The sequence below is a fragment of the Theropithecus gelada genome, chromosome 1 (assembly GCF_003255815.1).
Source record: "Theropithecus gelada isolate Dixy chromosome 1, Tgel_1.0, whole genome shotgun sequence".
NCBI classification, from domain to species: Eukaryota; Metazoa; Chordata; class Mammalia; order Primates; family Cercopithecidae; genus Theropithecus; species Theropithecus gelada.
Genome location: NC_037668.1, coordinates 113,628,463 through 113,646,692, shown reverse-complemented (window position 1 = coordinate 113,646,692; position 18,230 = coordinate 113,628,463). Strand labels below are relative to the sequence as shown.

Here is an 18,230-nt window from a genome sequence, read left to right as displayed (position 1 = left end):
TGTAAAAACTTGTACACTGAAAACTACAAAGCATTGGTAAATCAAGTTAAAGACAATCTAAATAAAAGACAATCTAAATAAATGAATGGCATTCCGTTTTCATGGATAAGACACAATGTTGTTAAGATGACAATCCTCCCCTCACTTATCTATATATTCCACACAATCCCGATGAAAATCCCAAGTTCTTTTGTAGAAATTGACAAGCTGGCACTAAATATACAGAGATGCAAACAACCAAGAATAGCCAACACAATTTTCAAAAGAAAAGAAAGTTGGACTTACTATAAAGTCATAATAAAGTGTGGTATTTGTGTAAGGATAGACATATAGATCAATGAAACAGAATATAAGGTCCAGAAATAAATCTTTATCTTTGTGGTCAATTGATTTTTTAAAATATCAAGGCAATTCAAGGATAAAGAATAGGCTTCAACAAACGGTGCTTGGACAATAAGATATCCATATGTAAAAAAAAGAAACTTAAACCATTACCTTGTCCACCTTATGGATGATATCCTTAGTTCTACCACATGTGGGTTCCACCAACTGTGGATCAAATGTCCACAGTTGGTGGAACCTACAGATGTGAAACAATGGATGCAGATGGCAGATTGTAGAACTTCAGCATTCTCAGATCTGTGGTGGTCCTGGAACCAGTCCCCCACAGAAACAGAGGGATGACTCTAGATACAAAAGCCAACTCAAAATGGATCACAGGCCTAAATATAAAAGCTAAAACTATAAAACTTCTAGAAAATATAGGAGAAATATCTCTTTGCAACTTTGAGCTAGGCAAAAAGTTATTAGTGTGACACACAAAAAAAATTCATTTAAAAATTGAGAGGCCGGGTGCAGTGGCTCACACCTGTAATCCCAGCACTTTGGGGGCGGGTGAATCACCTGAGGTCAGGAGTTTGAGACCAGCCTGGCCAACATGGTGAAACTCCATCTTTAATAAAAATACAAAAATAATTAGTCAGGTGTGGTGGCACCTGCCTGTAGTCCCAGCTACTCGAGAGGCTGAGGCAGGAAAATCACTTGAACCCAGGAGGTGGAGGTTGCAGTGAGCAGAGATCACGCCATTGCACTCCAGCCTGCGTGACAAGAGTGAGACTCCGTCACAAAATATAAAAATAAAACTTGATAAACTGGATTTAATTGAAGTGCAAATTTTTTGCTCTTTTAAAGACACAACTAAGAAAAGGAAAAGCCAAAAACTGGGAAAAAGTATTTGCAAACCATACAAGGAATTGGTATTAATTATGCATTGCTTTGTATCAACTATCCAGAAATTCGGCAGTTTAAAACAAGAAACATTTATCCCTTCCCACAATTTCTGAGTGTTCAGAATCTGGGTGCAGCTGTTGGCCAGAGCCACAGTCATGTAAAACTGGACTAGGACTACAGAATCTTCCTCCAAATTCACTCACATGCTGTTGACAGGCTGAAATTCCTTGCTGATCGTTGACCAGGGCATTAGTTTACCAAGGCCACTATAATGAACTAGCACAGACTGAGTAACTTAAATTTATTTTCTCACAGTTCTAGACGCTAGAACTCCAAAATAAGTTGTCACCACCAGTCTTGTTGTTTCTGAGGCCTCTCTCGCTGGCATGCAAGTGGCCACCTCACTGTACCACTGTATAGTCTTTTCTCTTTGCAGGCATCTCTCATGTCTCTTTTTGTGTCCAAATTTCCTCCTCTTATAAAGATATCAGTCAGATTGGATTAGGGCCCACCCTAATGGTCTCATTTTAATGAAATCACCTTTAAAGGGTCTATCTCCAAATACACTCACAGTCTGAGGTACTGGCTGTTACGGATTTAACACACAAATTTGAGGGGACACAATTCAGCCTGTAAGAGGCAGTAACTTCGGCCCACTGCCACATGGGCCTCTTGGTACTCACAACCTGGCAGCTTGCTTCCCCCAGAGTGAATGATCTAGGAAGGAGAACAAAAGAGCAAGAGCCTAAGGCAGAAACCACAGCCTTTTTCCAAACCTAATCTTAGAGGTAACGTATTACTTCTGCTGTATGCTATCAATAACACAGACCAATCCTGGGATGATGCAGGAGCAGTCTACACATTGGTCTGAACACTGTGGGGGTGGGGGGATCACTGGGGAACATACTGGTGCCTGTCTACCATAAACCTATATGCATAATATATGAATAACTACTATAATTTGATAATAAAAGACGTCAATTAAAAAGGAACAAAAGATTTGAATAAACATTTCATTAAAGAAAATAAGTGGCCAGTTGAACATGAAAAGATGTTCAACATCATTAGTCATTAAAGAAATGTAATTTAATAACATTATCGAAATGTAAATTAAATTCACAACGACATATCACTACACATCTATGATCAAATAACTGATAATACTAAGAATTGGCAGGGATGTAGAGAAACAGGAATCCTCAGCCAGTGGGAATGTAAAATGGTATAGCTACTTTGGAAAACAGTTTGGGCATTTCTTTAAAAATTAACATAAATTTATATGGCCCAGCAATTCCACTCCTAGTTATTTACTTACGGGAAATGTAAACACGTCCACACAAATACTTGTATATGAATGTGGAAGCAGAATTATTCGTAATAGCCTAAACTGGAAACAAGGCAAATGCCCACCAACTGGTACATGCATGAAAAAACGTGCCACATTCATACAATGCAATTCATACAATGCAATTCATACAATGCAACTCAGCAATATCGGGCATTAGGCACTTTCACCTAATATATTTATGATGTTCTCCGAGAGAATCCTGCAAAATGCTGCAGAATCCTGCAGAATGCCTGCGTCAGGCTGTTACTTAGAAAGAATGGAAACAAAAATTAATGCCCTCTTTCCTACTTGAAACCCATCAGGATTCCCAGTTATCTATTGAGTTTGTGTCCGTCACTGCTAGTTAATTCCCATGCATGATCTCATAATCTTCGCAATGACACTGAGATTTGTATTAATAATACCATGGTCCCTAGTTTATAGCTTTAAGAAACTAAAGCTTGGAAAGGCGTAACATCAGGTGTGTCTATTTTCATACAAGATTGGATTTAATGGTTAACACTGATGAAGGTGGGTTTTCCCATTTCCAGAGTGTAAGGGTTTCGCTTCTCTCCCTCTGCCGGTCTCCTCCACTCTTTACACCTAGTAGGGCGTGCAGGGTGGCCTAGGGTGCGGCCCAGGAGGCTTCCCTAGGGCAAGGGTGTAGTGGAAACCAGGCGGGAGACGAGAATACCGCTGGTCATCCCGCAGGGCCTCCGCAGAGCCGTAAAGAGTTCTACAAGTCGTGAAGTATCGAGGCGCAAAAGCGTTGCTTTACGGCGATTCGAGCAGTCGCGTCAAGCTGACTATTCCGGGCTTTTGGCTACTTGGCTCCGCACGTGGGCCGCCGTAGGTATTCCGATCGCTAATTCCTCCTATTGGTGTGCAGCAGCCACATTGAAGGATAGAGTGGCAACAGAGGCCAAGTATTGTGAGTTGATGGAGTTTGCTGCTGAAAATGAAGGGAAGTCTGGGGGAGGTCTCCACAGCGTAGCTGAGGGGGTGCGGCTAAGTCCAGAGCCTGGCAGGGAAGGAGTCAGGGACTTAGCACGGGCGGAGGAGGTCGGCGGCGGAGAGGAGGGGAAAGGGCTGACAGGAATGAAGGAGATAGGGGATGGAGAGAAAGGAAGTGGACAAAGGCCAGAGGAAATACCGATGGACCTAACGGTAGTGAAGCAAGAAATTATGGACTGGCCAGATACAGAAGGCAGATTGGCTGGCCAGTGGGTAAAACAGGAGGTGGAGGATAGGCCTGAGGTGAAGGATGAGAACGCAGGCGCATTGGAGGTGAAGCAGGAGACGGATAGTAGTTTAGTGGTAAAAGAGGCGAAGGTGGGTGACCCAGAGGTAAAGGAAGAGAAGGTAAAGGAAGAGGTAATGGACTGGTCAGAAGTGAAGGAAGAGAAGGATAACTCGGAGATAAAACAGGAGGAGAAGTTTGTTGGTCAATACATAAAAGAGGAAGTGATGCATGGAGAGTGTGTAAAAGAAGAGAAGGATTTCCTGAAGAAAGAAACCGTGGATGATACAAAGGTGAAAGAAGAGCCTCCGATAAATCACCCGGTGGGTTGCAAGCGGAAACTGGCCATGTCAAGGTAGGGCATGGGGAATTCCATTTAGGGGAAGAAAGCTGTGGAATCCTCATGTCTAGAGTGAAGGAAACCACACTATCAGGAGAAGGTGGAATAATGAAAAATAAGCACAAGTTTGGGTTTCTGGAGTCAGACGGCGTTCGTGGGGGTGGGTTGGGAAGTGGAGGGTGTTGTGGATGACAACACAACAAATTCAGTGAAAATATATGAAGTTGGTAGTGTCCACTGGGTAATGGGCAAGTTAGGAAAGTGAAAATTCTGGGGACCAAAAGATCATTTGGAACTGGATCTGGCTTGACTTAATATGCTCTTTACTCGGTATTCCTTTGAGAGAGAATAGAGATGAGAAAGTCTAATAAAACCAACAATGACAACGTAGAGTAAGTTAAAATTAGGCAAAATTACACGTGACCTCAATTATCAAGCTTCTGCATGGGTGCTGTGAATATTTATTGCTTTTGATTTAATTTCCTTAGTGTGTGGATCATGTGACAAAGGAAATAAGAGTAGTCAGATTCTTGGGAATATTACCGTCTAGAACACAGTGGGCTAAATATAAGTAACTGTAGTTTGGTTGTCAGTATCCCAAGAGCATAGAAGAGCAGTTGAGGACAGATGATGGGTTACATGGCATTTATAGATTATTTTGATGCTCATTCTAGATTAGGTGTGGAGTTCAGGAAAAAAGATGCTACTACTACTCTCTAAATTTCACTTGGCCTTATATTCTTTTTCTAGTGTGTGCTTTAAAAATATCTAAACATAGCTCATGGATTGGACTCCTGGATACACACACATACAATCATTACCGCATTTCCAGGAATCACAAGTTAAAATATCAGTGAATAATCTCATTCCCTGATTAGAGTAAAAAAAGAAGTCAAAAGCGAGATGGGTTTTAAAAATTTTAATACATTTTCCTGAGTTACATGTCACTAACAACATTGGAAATGCAGTTGTTTTGGGAAGGTTTCATAGAGAAGAATTTTCAAATGATGTTCAACAGCTATCAAATATTTTTTCAGAGTTACTTGTCACTGAGTTTATAAGTTGGGACATTCTAAGTTTATAAATAAATAGAGTTAATATTTGATAATTTAATGTTACATGTGGGCTTTTGCAGGTGTGAAACTTGTGGTACAGAAGAAGCAAAGTACAGATGTCCACGTTGTATGCGATATTCCTGCAGGTATACATGTAACTTCCTACCTTTTAACCTGTATCTGTACCTTTCTTACCCTAAAGTATAAAAGTACTTCCCCTTTGTCTTTTCAGTTTGCCCTGTGTAAAGAAACACAAAGCAGAACTGACATGTAATGGAGTTCGAGATAAAACTGCATACGTTTCAATACAACAGTTTACTGAAGTGAATCTCCTAAGTGGTAAGCCACTTTATGCATAGCAAATTGAGGCTTTCTGGCCATTGGTGTATGTCATTTGTTTATTCTTCTGTTTTGAAATTTTTAGATTATCGATTTTTGGAAGATGTGGCAAGAACAGCGGACCATATTTCTAGAGATGCTTTCTTGAAAAGACCAATAAGCAATAAACATGTAAGATTTTTTCCTAATTTCTTCCAGTTAGAAGTCCTTCAAATCAATTAGATTCTTTTTTTTTTTTTTAACTTACCAAATAATATATATTAAGTGGCTACCATGATGTAGAGCTGTTCTGATTACTTAAGGATATGGCTGTGACCCAAACAAAGTCTGTCCCCTCGTGGAGTTGTATTTAGTGGGAGATAGAGGAGATGAGTGGAGGAACAAATGTAGTTTCAGATAGAGTTAAGTTCATGTAGAAGATAAAGAAGGCTCAAGAGATTAAAGAGAGAATGAAAATGGTCTTTGTTGGGGAGAGATTGTCAGGGTACTATTTTTGATACAGTGGTCAGGAGAAGCTTCTCTAAGAGATGATATGTAAGCAGTGATCTGAATGCTGAGAAAGAAGCTGTCATGTAAACATTTGGAGGAAGATTATTCCAAGTAGGGACAAAAGTAAAAGGAAAGACCTGAGTCAGAAACAAGGATGTCTGGTTTGAGGAATTAAAAGATTGGCAAGGTAACTGAAGCATAGTGAGTGAGGAAGAGAGTATTGAAAATGAAGTTAGAGTAACTGGCTCATTCCTGTAATCCAAACACTTTGGGAGGCTGAGGCCGGAGCATTGCTTAAGCTCAGGAGTTCAAGACCAGCCTGGGCAACATGATGAAAACCTGTCTCCATGAAAAAATACAAAAAGTAGCCAGATGTGGTGGTGTGCCCTTGTAGTCCCATCAACTTGGGAAGCTGAGGAGGGAGGATCACCTGAGCCCAGGAAGTTCAAGGCTGCAGTGAGCCGTGATTGCGCCCCGCACTCCAGCCTGGGCAACAGAGTGAGACTCTGTCTCAAAAGAAAAAAGAAAAGAAACTGGTGAGGGTTTCTAATTCTAAGTGCAAATGGAAACCATGGCAGAGTTTTGAACTTAAATTTGCCTTTTGAAAAACCGCTCTTGCTGCTGTGTGAACTTTAGGGGGGCAAGAGTGGAAGACTAGAAGTAGGGAGACAAATTCTGCAGCTCTTCCCACGGTCCTTGTGAGATAATAGTGGCTTGGTTATACTGTTTGAATTATTGCGAAGGGATTGGATTCTGATTTTGAAGGAAGAGCTAACAAGACTTGCTCTTCTAATATACTCAGTTTTCATACTCTTACATTCCTTTTTTAATTCCTTAAATACTATGCAAAATTAAAGTTTACATATTTGGAATTTTTTGGCAACTGGTGTAGAAATTCGTGTATGGTGTGGTTAAATCGTATCCTGGAATTGTGTTGATTTTAGTATTGGAGTTGCAGAATTTTAATACCTTTTAAACACCTTGTTTTATTGGTATTATTGGTACAGACATAATTACATCACACATATCTGAAAGAAAATTATTCATATAGCAACTCTTATTTTTCCTCAAACTTAATTAGGCATAATTAAAATTCTACCTAAAGATAAATTACTTTATAATTTTTTTAATTGTGAAGTATAGCATGTATATTTTCTAAAAATCACAAAATGGAAATACACAGTTTAATGAATAGTTATAAAATGAATATTCATGTAACTACCACCCCAGTCTAGAATTAGAACATTACTGGCTTCCCAGAAGTTCCATGCCACCCTCTTATGCCCTTCCCTGATCTTTTCTCATTTCTTAATATTTTTTTCTATCTTAGGACTGTACCACAGTATGTGTATGCATTTTTTTTTTATGGATTTTGGATTTTCTGTAAGAATAAAAAACGGTTTAGAAAAAATGCCACTACTTTTGTCTATGAATTATAGTATGCATGTGAACATGTTTTCGTAGGGTTTATACCTGGGAATAGAATTGCTTTGTTGTGTGGTATGCATATCTTCAATTTGCCTAAATGTTACCAAAACATTTTCCAAAGTGATTATACTAGTTTACACTCTCACCAATAGTGTATGAATGTACCTGTTGTCATATTCTCACCAGTCCTTAGTTTGGTAAGACTTTAAAAATTTTTGTCAATCTGTTAGCTGTGTAATTTTATTGTGGTTTTAAATGTGCAGTTCTCTAATTCCTGATGAGATTGAACCACGTTTCAAATACTTTATTGGCCATTTGTATTTCCTCTTTTATGCAGTGCCTGTTGAAGTCTTTTGCTCATCTTTTCATTGGTCAGCTTTATTTTTCTTACTGGTTTGTGAGAATTCTTGGTATTTCTTGGATGCTAGTGCAAGTTGGTTTTATGTTGTAAAATATCTTCTTCTAGTCTCTGTCTTGTCTTTTCATTCTATAGTGTCTTGTGGTAAATGGATGTTCTTAGTTTTAATGTAGTCAGATTTATCATTTGTTTCCTTTATAGTTAGTAGGTTTATATGTTTATAAAGAAATTCCATCCCTACCATGAAGTTAGGAAGTTATTCTCTCATAATTATTGCCTAAAAGCTTCATACTGTTGTATTTTACACTTATGTCTTTAACTGGAATTGATTTTTGGTATCATGTACAGAGGAGTTCCCATTTAATTTTTCATATGGATAGTCCACTTTTCCCAGCACCATTTATTGGAAAGTTCATCCTTTCCCTACTGCTCTGTAGGACCACCTTTGTCATATATCAGCATCCCTATGTGCTTGGGTCATTTTGTGGCCTTGTCTTTTCCATTCTGTTGGCCTACTGGTATATCCTGCGCCAATACTATGCTCTATCAATTACTGTGGTTTTTTACTGAAACTTTTTATCTGATTAAGTCCTCCCACTTCCTTTTTTCTAAAGTATGGCTATTCAGTGCTGTTTTCAAGGCAAAATAATTGCGAATCTAAGCAAGGGATGGCCCATAGCCCTAAATGCTAATGAATTTTTTTTCTTTTTTCCTCTGTTTCAGTGTAACCATACAAGTTTCCTAGCTTGCTCTAAAAGTAGAGATTGTTTCTGGTTCACCCTTACCCTGAAGGTGTATTAGGAGGGTTGGTCACTGCTGTTATAATATTTATAATAATCACTACCATCACTGAAACCAAAGTCCTCTAAATTATAAAATTACATGTAATTTATTAAAACATTTTCTTACCTAGCCGGTGATAGCTGACCCATCCTTTCCCTTGGCTTATGACTTGATTCTGACTTTACATTGCAAATTCTAGATCCCTATTCACTTAACAAAAAACTTGCATTTATATTTTGCCTTTTCTTTGAGTGATCTTTCTTCTTCCTTGACTTAATAAAAATCTGGTATTACTTCCTTCATAATTCTGGAATTGCCCAGTTTAGCTTAATCAACCCAAGTGGTCAATATAATAACACATGTCAGAGCCAGAATGTTCTCATATCCCATTTTGTGCTTCTCACAACAGTGGTTACTTTAAGCTAGGCCTTGTACTAGGCAATGCCATGGCTCTTCCCTTTAGTGAGCTGTCTAGTAATAAAATCAGAGATATATATATACAGCTAACTGGTAAAACCATCAGTAAAAGAAATCAAGAATTGTGTAGGTAGCCCCTGTGATTGCCAAATGACCTGTGTTTTTGTTTGTTTTAATCTCCATTAAATTCTTCTTTGGCTCATAGAACATATGGGTTAAAAGCACAAGCTCTGGAATTAGACAGACCTGGGTTTGAGTACAGGTTCTGTCTTTCTGGAATAGCTGTATGATTTTGGGGTTTCACTAATTCTTATTGCTAAAATGGAGATGATAATACCTATTCTCATAGTGTCATTGTGAAGATTACATGAGGTTACTGCTTAGAGCTGTTATAACACTTAGGTTCTCAGTAAATCTTAACTATTATTGAACATTGTTTTACTCACTCTTTAAATTTAAGGAATTTAAAAATTAATTTGTCTGTTTGGTTTTGGTTGTTAGATGTACTTTATGAAAAATCGTGCCCGAAGGCAAGGTATTAACTTAAAACTTCTACCCAATGGATTCACCAAGAGGAAGGAGAATTCAACCTTTTTTGATAAGAAGTAAGTTTCTAACTTTTTAGTATATCAGGTGTTCTGATTTGATCAGGATCATTCTTTAAGGTTTGGTTGCTATAGAGCATTACTACCCCAAATGTGATTCTCTAAACTGTTTGTTATTGGTCCATGACAAGATAACTGTAGCAATTGTATGTCATGTAACTCTAATAAATATCTGGGTGCATACCAGTCACCTAGGCGTCTTGTTAAGTATGCTTGTGATTTTTTAGTAGGCCTGAGTTGGAGTTTGATATTGTGCATTTCTAACAAGCTCCTCAGTGATGCTGATTGTTTGAGAAACATTTTGAGTAGCAGTGCCCTAGAACACTCTCATACAATAGAAATAAACTGTTTCTTTGAGACCTAAGATACCAAGAAAGTATTTCAGGGACTTCCAGGACAAAGCAAGTAAAAGCAGGACTTCTGTACTGTTTAAAGGCAACTCTGCTTTTTTCTTTCTCCACTGGGTTTCCAAATAAGATTTCATTTAAAAGCTGTCAATGGAGAAGGGGCCTTTGAACTCTTGAGTACAGATAATATAACAGAGATTAGTTTGCTGCTGTCTGAAAATGTTGGTTGAAAAGGCCCCAAGAGTACAAAGGAGAACAGGATCCCAAAGTACTTTAAGCCAACTAAATTATCAGATAATACCTTTCAGAAGTCAAGATTTTGCATTTAGGATTTTTAAAAACTTAAGGGAGTCCCTCCCTTTCCAGCCTCTTAGTAACTGTGAGGCCTTGAACAAATCACCTTCCTTTCTCTGGGCCTCAGTTGTATGATATGGGGAGTTGACCCAGGTCAGCTCTACGGTGCCTTTCCAGTTGTACTCTTCCAAAAATTGAAAAGACAAAGCCATCAGAATTATCATTATTCTAGTAAAACTTCTACCTTTTCAAAGCTGTTAACATAATTAGAAGATGGCGTTATCCATTTATTTTATATAAGACGTAAATATTTGTAAAAATGGTTTTTCATTTTTCCTGGTTACCTTCCAAAAGTAATGCTGAAGCAGGTGGATCCCTTGAGGCCAGGAGTTTGAGACCAGCCTAGGCAACATGGTGAAACCTCATCTCTACTAAAAATACAAAAATTAGCCAGGTGTGGTGGCACCCAGCTGTGGTCCCAGCTACTCAGGAGGCTGAAGTAGGAGCATCCCTTGAGCACAGGAGGCAGAGGTTGCAGTGAGCCAAGACTGCACCACTGCACTCCAGTCTGGGCAACAGAATGAGACCCTGTCTCGAAAAAAAAAAAAAGTGAAGTAATGTCTTGCGTTTATCAAATGTGAGATGATTCTTTTGTGTGTTTTGAAACTGACATATTTAGAAATTGACATAATTTGAAGTTTTGGTAACTGGTTAGAAGTTTATGGTAACTGATTAGTGCCTTCTGAAATACAAAATGTGTTCCTGTTTTATGAAAGAAACCATTCAGAATGATTGTAATCAGAGATTAGTTCTCAGTAATGAAAAGCAGATGGCCTCAAGTATAACATTTTTGTGTCTCTAGATACATGAATGTATGCGGAAAGTTTTTACCAAGAATATTACACTCAGTATATTTTCCAGGTTTAGTATATTTGTGGTTGTTTTGAAACTCCCCGGGTCTCTGCAAATGGCAAATCAGATTCTTCTTGTGTTAGTCTTTTGTTCATAAATTTATAGAGATTTGGGATTGGTTTTCTTAAATTTTTAGTGTTTCCTAGGAGGAGATTAGCAACATAGTATGTAATAATAGGCTTTAGAATCCTTTTCTTAGTCTTTTGCCATCTGCAAAATGGAGCTCATGATAGCTGCCGTATAGAGTTGTGGCCTTTTAGTGTATTCATTCACATAGGCAGTAAGTGGCATGTGGGAAGGAATCAGTTTATAGTAGCTATTGTAAAAATAATACATCTGTATCATTAAAAATTTAAAGGAAAAATATTACCTGTAATTCCACTATCTAGAGTTGGCCACTAATAAAATTTCGTAACGTTTCCTTCTAATCATGTTTTCTCTTTTTTTTCATGTAATAAAGTAAGACATAATATAAAATACTTAAAACTATATAAAGTGACATGACTCTGCTCAAGTTAAACATTAATTTTTTTATGAATAAATGCACATCCTTTTTTCCTGCAGCTAGATTTTCCATTTAGCAATATATTATGAACCTCTTTTCTTGTTAATGCAAATCTGCCTCATTATTTTTAAGTAGGATATTCCACCTTTGACTATATCCTGTTTCATTTAATTATTCTCATATTCATGAACACTTATTTTATGTCTTGTTTTTAATTATTATAAATAACACAATATTAAAGAGCCTTGAACAAATTGTTTTGTGTGCTTACATGACTTTTCTTTGTAGGATCAGTTCCTAGAAAGCAGAATTACTGGATTAGAGAGTACAATGTATTTAAACTTTTGAGAAAAACTCTGCATTGTCTCCATAAAACATTACCACTTTGTACTTTCATCAAGAAAGTATGAGTGCCTATTTTAGTTATACCTTAACTTTTGTTGAATATTACCAAACTTTTTTGTGGGCAGCTTTATTAGAGAGGTTGAGCTCTTGGATTTTTTATTTCTTGTTAAGACATTGCCAGATGTCCACTGCAGGAGGCAGAATCACCCCCATTTGAGAACCACTGATTTAGATAAATACAGAAGATGTACTTATTGAATGTATAGTTCTAATCTTTTCTTGGTCTATATAATTAATATAATGTAGACAGAATCAGGATTCTGGTGTCTTATACTTCACCTTTAAGAGAAAAAAATAAAGACATTTAGAATTACTTTGAGATATTTGTATCTTATCAGCTGAGCAATAAGATACAATGAACACATGAAAATGAGCAAGGTTTTAGATGATTGCAGTGGTATTTGCTGGAAAGAGGGAAGAAGGGGAAATGAAATTTTTTCAAAGAATTCTGTTCAGCTCCCATGCCCCCAGTATTCTAAGAGACTAGTTTTCAATACTTTTTTCTAATAACTTTCAAAAGTTGGTTATAACTTTGTCTCTGATCAATGTAAATTTGCATGTTGCCTCTACTGTTTGATTATACATTAGGTGACCTTGGGCAAAATCTGACTTACCAGGTTATTGAGAGGGTTAAATGAATTATTAAAAATAACTAAAGTAGTACCTGGCACATAGTAAATAATATACAGTGACATTGAAGGTTTACATTCCCTTCACTGAAATTCTTAGGAATATGCCACATTTACTATATATTCCATTCACCCCTCATAGGTCTGGGACAGCACTGTGTAATCAAACAGTACTGTTTGTGCAGTGAAACCTATAAATGTTTACCTTATAATGGGTAAATAATGATTGTAGACTGACTCAGGTTTTGCTGCTGAAGGAGTTAAAAATCTCTCAGTTTTGGAGATTTGGGAATTGTTGATATGAGAAGTTGGTCTTGTTCTAAGATTATTATTAATATGCCCTAGGTATTAAATTGATTGCTTGTTTAAGCAACTTGAACTGCAGTATAGTCAAAATCTCAAGTTAATGTTGCTTAAAATTTAAATGTTTTAACTTTTGAGGAATCTGAATGAAAAATCTTTTGTACTGTTTTTGTAACTTTTCTATAAAGTCTACATTTTTTTTTTAAGTTTTAAATTTAAAAGCCCCCATATGAAGTGTGATGAATGTGCCATTGTACCTGAATTACTCTGTAGACCTATCTGCAGGTGATTGTAGCAGCTGACTGGAATAGGTTCATTCTAATCCAGACACCCTTTATAGCAGGCATTTTCACTGACTCTCCTAAAATTATATGTGAAATTATGTGATGTGTGAATTTTTCTAAGAATAAGTACTGCAATTTTCACTGAATAGTCAAAGTGAGGTGAAGTCTGTGAAGTCAAAAATGTATGCAATGGGGATGAATTTTAGAGGACTATTTTAGAGGAATTTGCAGGAGTGTCATAGTGGATGGCTGTAATCAATAAAGTTAAGCTCAGGGAGGCTTATATAAGTTGAGCCAAAGCAAGGTTGACATTCGCTGTTAAAAATAGAGAAGCTTGATAAGGAAATGTTGGCTGTCCTGCTTATTTTGGAGCAGATCCCAAGCTACTTTAAAATAGTGGCTTTTTCAGAGGTAATTCCTTTACCTCATTCATCTCTTTGTAGAGTCTATAGTTTTATGTTCACTTCCACCCAGTGCTAATCAAATTTGTTGAAAAAAATATGAAAGACCTATATGAAGAAAATGTAATTTCTCCTGAATGACTTAAAAGATGTATTTAAACTTTTGAGAAAAACTCTGCATTGTCTCCATAAAACATTACCACTTTGTACTTTCATCAAGAAAGTATGAGTGCCTATTTTAGTTATATTTTTTTAGTTTAGAAAAAAAGTGCCATATTCTTAAAAAGCTCAATATTGTTTCTTAAGTGATCTTTTAAGTCTGATGCAATCCTAATCAGAATATCAGTGGGATTTTGTTTGTTGTTATTTATTTATTGAGAAGACAATTCATAAATAACTGAAGTTTATTTTGAAGAATAACATGGCAGAAGTGCTTGGGAAAATCTGAAAAAAGAAGAATGATGAGGCTGGACTCATTAAAATTTATGAAATTATAGTAGTTTTGTGTTGTTGGCCTAGAAATCTGTAACTAGATCACAGAAAATAAATAGTATATTTGGTTTGCTAGTATATGATCAAAGTAACATTTCAAAGTAATACAAATAATTACTTAATAAATGGAGTTGAAACAGCTTGCCATTTGAGAGGAAATGCTGAATCTTTTACTAAATAACATCCAGGTGGATCAAAATCTTAAAATGAAATAAAAATACTGGAATATTTTCATAATCTTGAAGAGAAGAAACATCCCATCCAGAAGCCGAAAGGAAAATAATTAGTAAATTTACATGGCAAAAAAAGACCATAATAAAGTCAAAAGACTGGATCAAAAAAGTCTTTAACATATATGACACAGAGTGCTTATGCATTATTAAGAAAAAAAGACTAGCAACTAATTAGGAAAGGGGCAGAGGATAAGAATAGATAGTCATAGAAAGATATGTCTACATACATAGTATTTGACTGATAAACATTAATAATATCTAGTATAATGAAGATATGGGTTAACCAGGCCGTTTTTCTCTTCCATTGTTCTTGAGAGTTAAATTGGTATGGTCCTTTTAGAAGGCAATTTGGTAATGTTTCTCAGAATGTTATATATTTTATTGTATAAAATGTATATTACATCTTAAAATGTTATAAATAAGTACTCAAGGAATTTAGCCTACAGACATATTTGTAGATGATCTGCAAATGAGATATATGTACACATATATCTATTGCAATATTGTTTTTAGTAGTGCAAAAACTGGCACCAACCTAAAGTATCCTTCAGTATGGACTGAGTTAAATAAATGATGGCACCTTCATACCATGGAATTCCATGCAGCTATTAAGCAAAAACAATTAGACGTAGAAGTATTGTCATGGAATACTATCCATGACATGTTCAGTGAAAAAAAAGAATTGGAGTTTAAAACAATTGTCTGAAAGATTAGGAAGCTCACTTTAAATTGGTGGTTGTAAAGCAATACGTCATCTGCACAAAAAATTTAAAAATTAGCTTGGTGTGATGGTGAATGCCATGATTGCACCGCTACACTCCAGCCTGGGCGACAGAGTGAGGCCCTGTGTCTTAAAAAAAAAAAACAAAAAAAAAACGGTAATAAATTAGCGATTCTTTGGATCTGAATCCCTTTGGGAATCAGCTTAAATATATGAGTTCTGTTTGGTATATACTGTATGTCTGTTAGATAAGAAAAACTTCATAGATGAACCATGTTGTTTTTTGTTTGTTTTGAGATGGAGTCTCGCTCTGTCGCCCAGGCTGGAGTGCAGTGGCACGATCTCGGCTCACTGCAATCTCTGCCTCCCGGGTTCATACCATTCTCCTGCCTCAGCCTCCCAAGTAGCTGGTACTACAGGCACACACCACCACACCCGGCTAATTTTTTGTATTTTTAGTAGAGACGGAGTTCCACCATGTTCAGGATGGTCTCGATCTCCTGACCTTGTGATCCGCCTGCCTTGGCCTCCCAAAGTGCTGGGATTAAAGGCGTGAGCCACTGCGCCCGGCCTGAACCATGTTGTTTTGTCCCCTCTGATAGAGTTTGGACTGAAGCTGGTAACGTTGATTAAGGACATGCTAAGAAATAGCTCTTAGAATCTTGCTGAACTTTCTTTAAGGGCATTACATGCCCTACCAAGACTACCAAGTGGTCTCCATGTATATAACCATGGGAGAAATGTCTCTTTGATCTCTGTTTCTTTTAATCAACTATTTGTTTTTTTCTGAAGCTGAACAATATATAGTGGCTTCAAATGCCAGCTCTGATATTTACTGGTTTTGTGGCTTTAACTCTGTATCTCATTTTCCTCATCAGTAAAATGGACAAAAGTATAATCTACCCACATATATAGCAGTATTTTTGTCCCTTTTTAAACATTTTTTCAGACCTTCTTTTTAGGATCATTTTGTTCTCCTTTTTAAGATTTCTTTAGTGAGGGTCTTATAAAAATATGCTTTTTCAGTTTTCATCTTAAAATATCTGTATTTCGTCTTCTTTTCTTTTCTTTTTTTTTTTTTTTTTTGAGATCTCCCTCTGTCACCCAGTCTGGAGTGCAGTGGTGCAATCTTGGCTCACTGCAACCTCCATCTTCTGGTTTCAAGCAAATCTTCTGCCTCAGCCTCCTGAGTAGCTGGGACTACAGGTGCCCACCACCATGCTGGCTAATTTTTTTGTGTTTTAGTAGAGAGGAGGTTTCACCATGTTGTCCAGTGTGGTCTTGATCTCCTGAGCTCGGGCAATCCACCCACCTCAGCCTCCCAAAGTGCTGTGATTATAGACATGTGCCACCGCGCCTATCTTATTTTCATTTTTTAATGGAAATACAATACATACCAAAAAAGTACACAAATCATTAATGTACCAAGGTCAAAAACATTACCAGCACCCCAGAAGTCTTTACTGCCGACCATGGGAATACCTACCACCACCTCCCAAGTTTACTATCTCCCCTAACTTTCAATTTTATAGATTGGTTTTGCCTGTTTAAAGTTTTTTCCAATATTTTATTATGAAAAATTTGAAACATAAAACAAAGTTGAAAATTTTGTAGTGAATGTGTATATACCCATCACCTAAATTCTGTCATTAATATTTTACAATAATTGCTTTATCAGATATTTATCCATCCATTAATCCATTTTATTTTTGGTGCATTTCGAACTAAATGCAGGCATCCCTCTACTGGGCCCTGAATACTTAAGCATCATTAACTAGAGTTCCATAGTTTGCATTTTTGTCTATTGATGTAAAATTTACACGTAATGAAATGTACAAATCTTAAGTATATACATTTGCTGAGTTTTGACAAATACATGCACCTGTATAATCCAGTCCCTGTGAATAAATGGAACATTACCATCACCCCAGAAAGGTTTTTCTTGTCATTTCCTCTCTTCCTTAGAAACAGCCTGTCCTTTTTTCCCCTGTACATTTCTTTTGCCTGTTTCAAAATTTCATGTATAGTCAGACAGCTCACTCTTACTTTTGTTTTTTATCTGTTTTTTACTTTTTAAAAAATAGAGTCAGAGTCTTGCTATGTTGCCCAGGCTAGTCTTGAACTCCTGGCCTCAAGCAGTCCTCCCACCTCAGCCTCCCAAAGTGCTGGGATTACAGGCATGAGCCCCCATGCCCAGCCCCTTTTGAATGATAGTTTAGCTTCATGTGAAATATATTAAGTTGACATTTATTTTAGAACTCAGTTAATTTATATATTCCATTGTCTTCTCACTTCTGTTGCCACTATTGAGAACACTGTTGCTTTATACATAGTCTTCCTTCTTTTCTCTTCTGATTGCTTTGAAAATATTCAGTATTGTCTTTGGAGTTCTGCAGTTTCTATGATGTGTGTCTCAGTGTGATTTCTTTTTATTTTTATTCCTTGAGATTTGTTCTGCTGTCTAAATATGAGAATTCTGGAAAAGTAATAAGTTATCTAAATTTCTTTGTCTTTGCTACGTTCCGAGTAACTTATTTAGCTATATTGTCCAAGTCACTTTCTCTCCTCAGTTGTCTAATTAATCATATTTTTAGCCTATGCACTGTTTGTATTTTAGTTTATTTTTCCCTGGAAGCTCTGTTTCTTTCCCTGATCTTTCTCGTCTTTTAGACAGAATTGTATTCCTTACTCACGTTGTAAGCTTCCTTTTTTTTCTTCAGTAATTTAAAACACTTCTCATCGTGTAAATAATCCCAGTATCTGAAGTTGTGTAAGTCTGGTACTGCTGTCTGCTGGGACTCTTTTCTGTGGACTAACCATCCATTTCCTCAGATATGGATCCAATTTTCTTATCCCTGCGTTTGTCTCCAAACGATATTGGCCCTCAGTTCTAAACAATCCAGTTCTTCTACTTACCATTCTTCTACTGCTAACAGCTTAGAACTGAAAGTCCTTAACTTTTCAATTTATCCTTTTGACCTAGGGTTCTTTAGCTCTGTGTTTGTGTGTCTGTTTTTACATACAATATGAAGATAATAGAGGTGTGCCTATTGCTAAACAACTTAATATTTAAGAGCTTCAATCTGTTTTAGA

At 36.7% G+C, this 18,230-nt stretch overlaps 1 protein-coding gene across 2 annotated transcripts in view; it reads left to right on the top strand.

Moving 5' to 3' along the window:
• Positions 1-3,323: 3,323 nt before the first annotated feature.
• The window catches only part of ZNHIT6 (zinc finger HIT-type containing 6), a 54,019-nt gene continuing 39,112 nt past the window's right edge, over positions 3,324-18,230 (top strand). The window contains exons 1-6 of one of the 2 annotated variants that reach the window (XM_025362261.1): positions 3,345-3,727; positions 3,845-4,152; positions 5,273-5,338; positions 5,425-5,531; positions 5,617-5,702; positions 9,508-9,611. In XM_025362261.1, coding sequence (XP_025218046.1) covers positions 3,497-3,727; positions 3,845-4,152; positions 5,273-5,338; positions 5,425-5,531; positions 5,617-5,702; positions 9,508-9,611 — 902 coding nt within the window. In that variant the 5' untranslated portion in view covers positions 3,345-3,496. Of the gene's footprint in view, positions 4,153-5,272; positions 5,339-5,424; positions 5,532-5,616; positions 5,703-9,507; positions 9,612-18,230 lie in introns of both variants that reach the window. The other variant, XM_025362250.1, reaches the window with a different exon arrangement.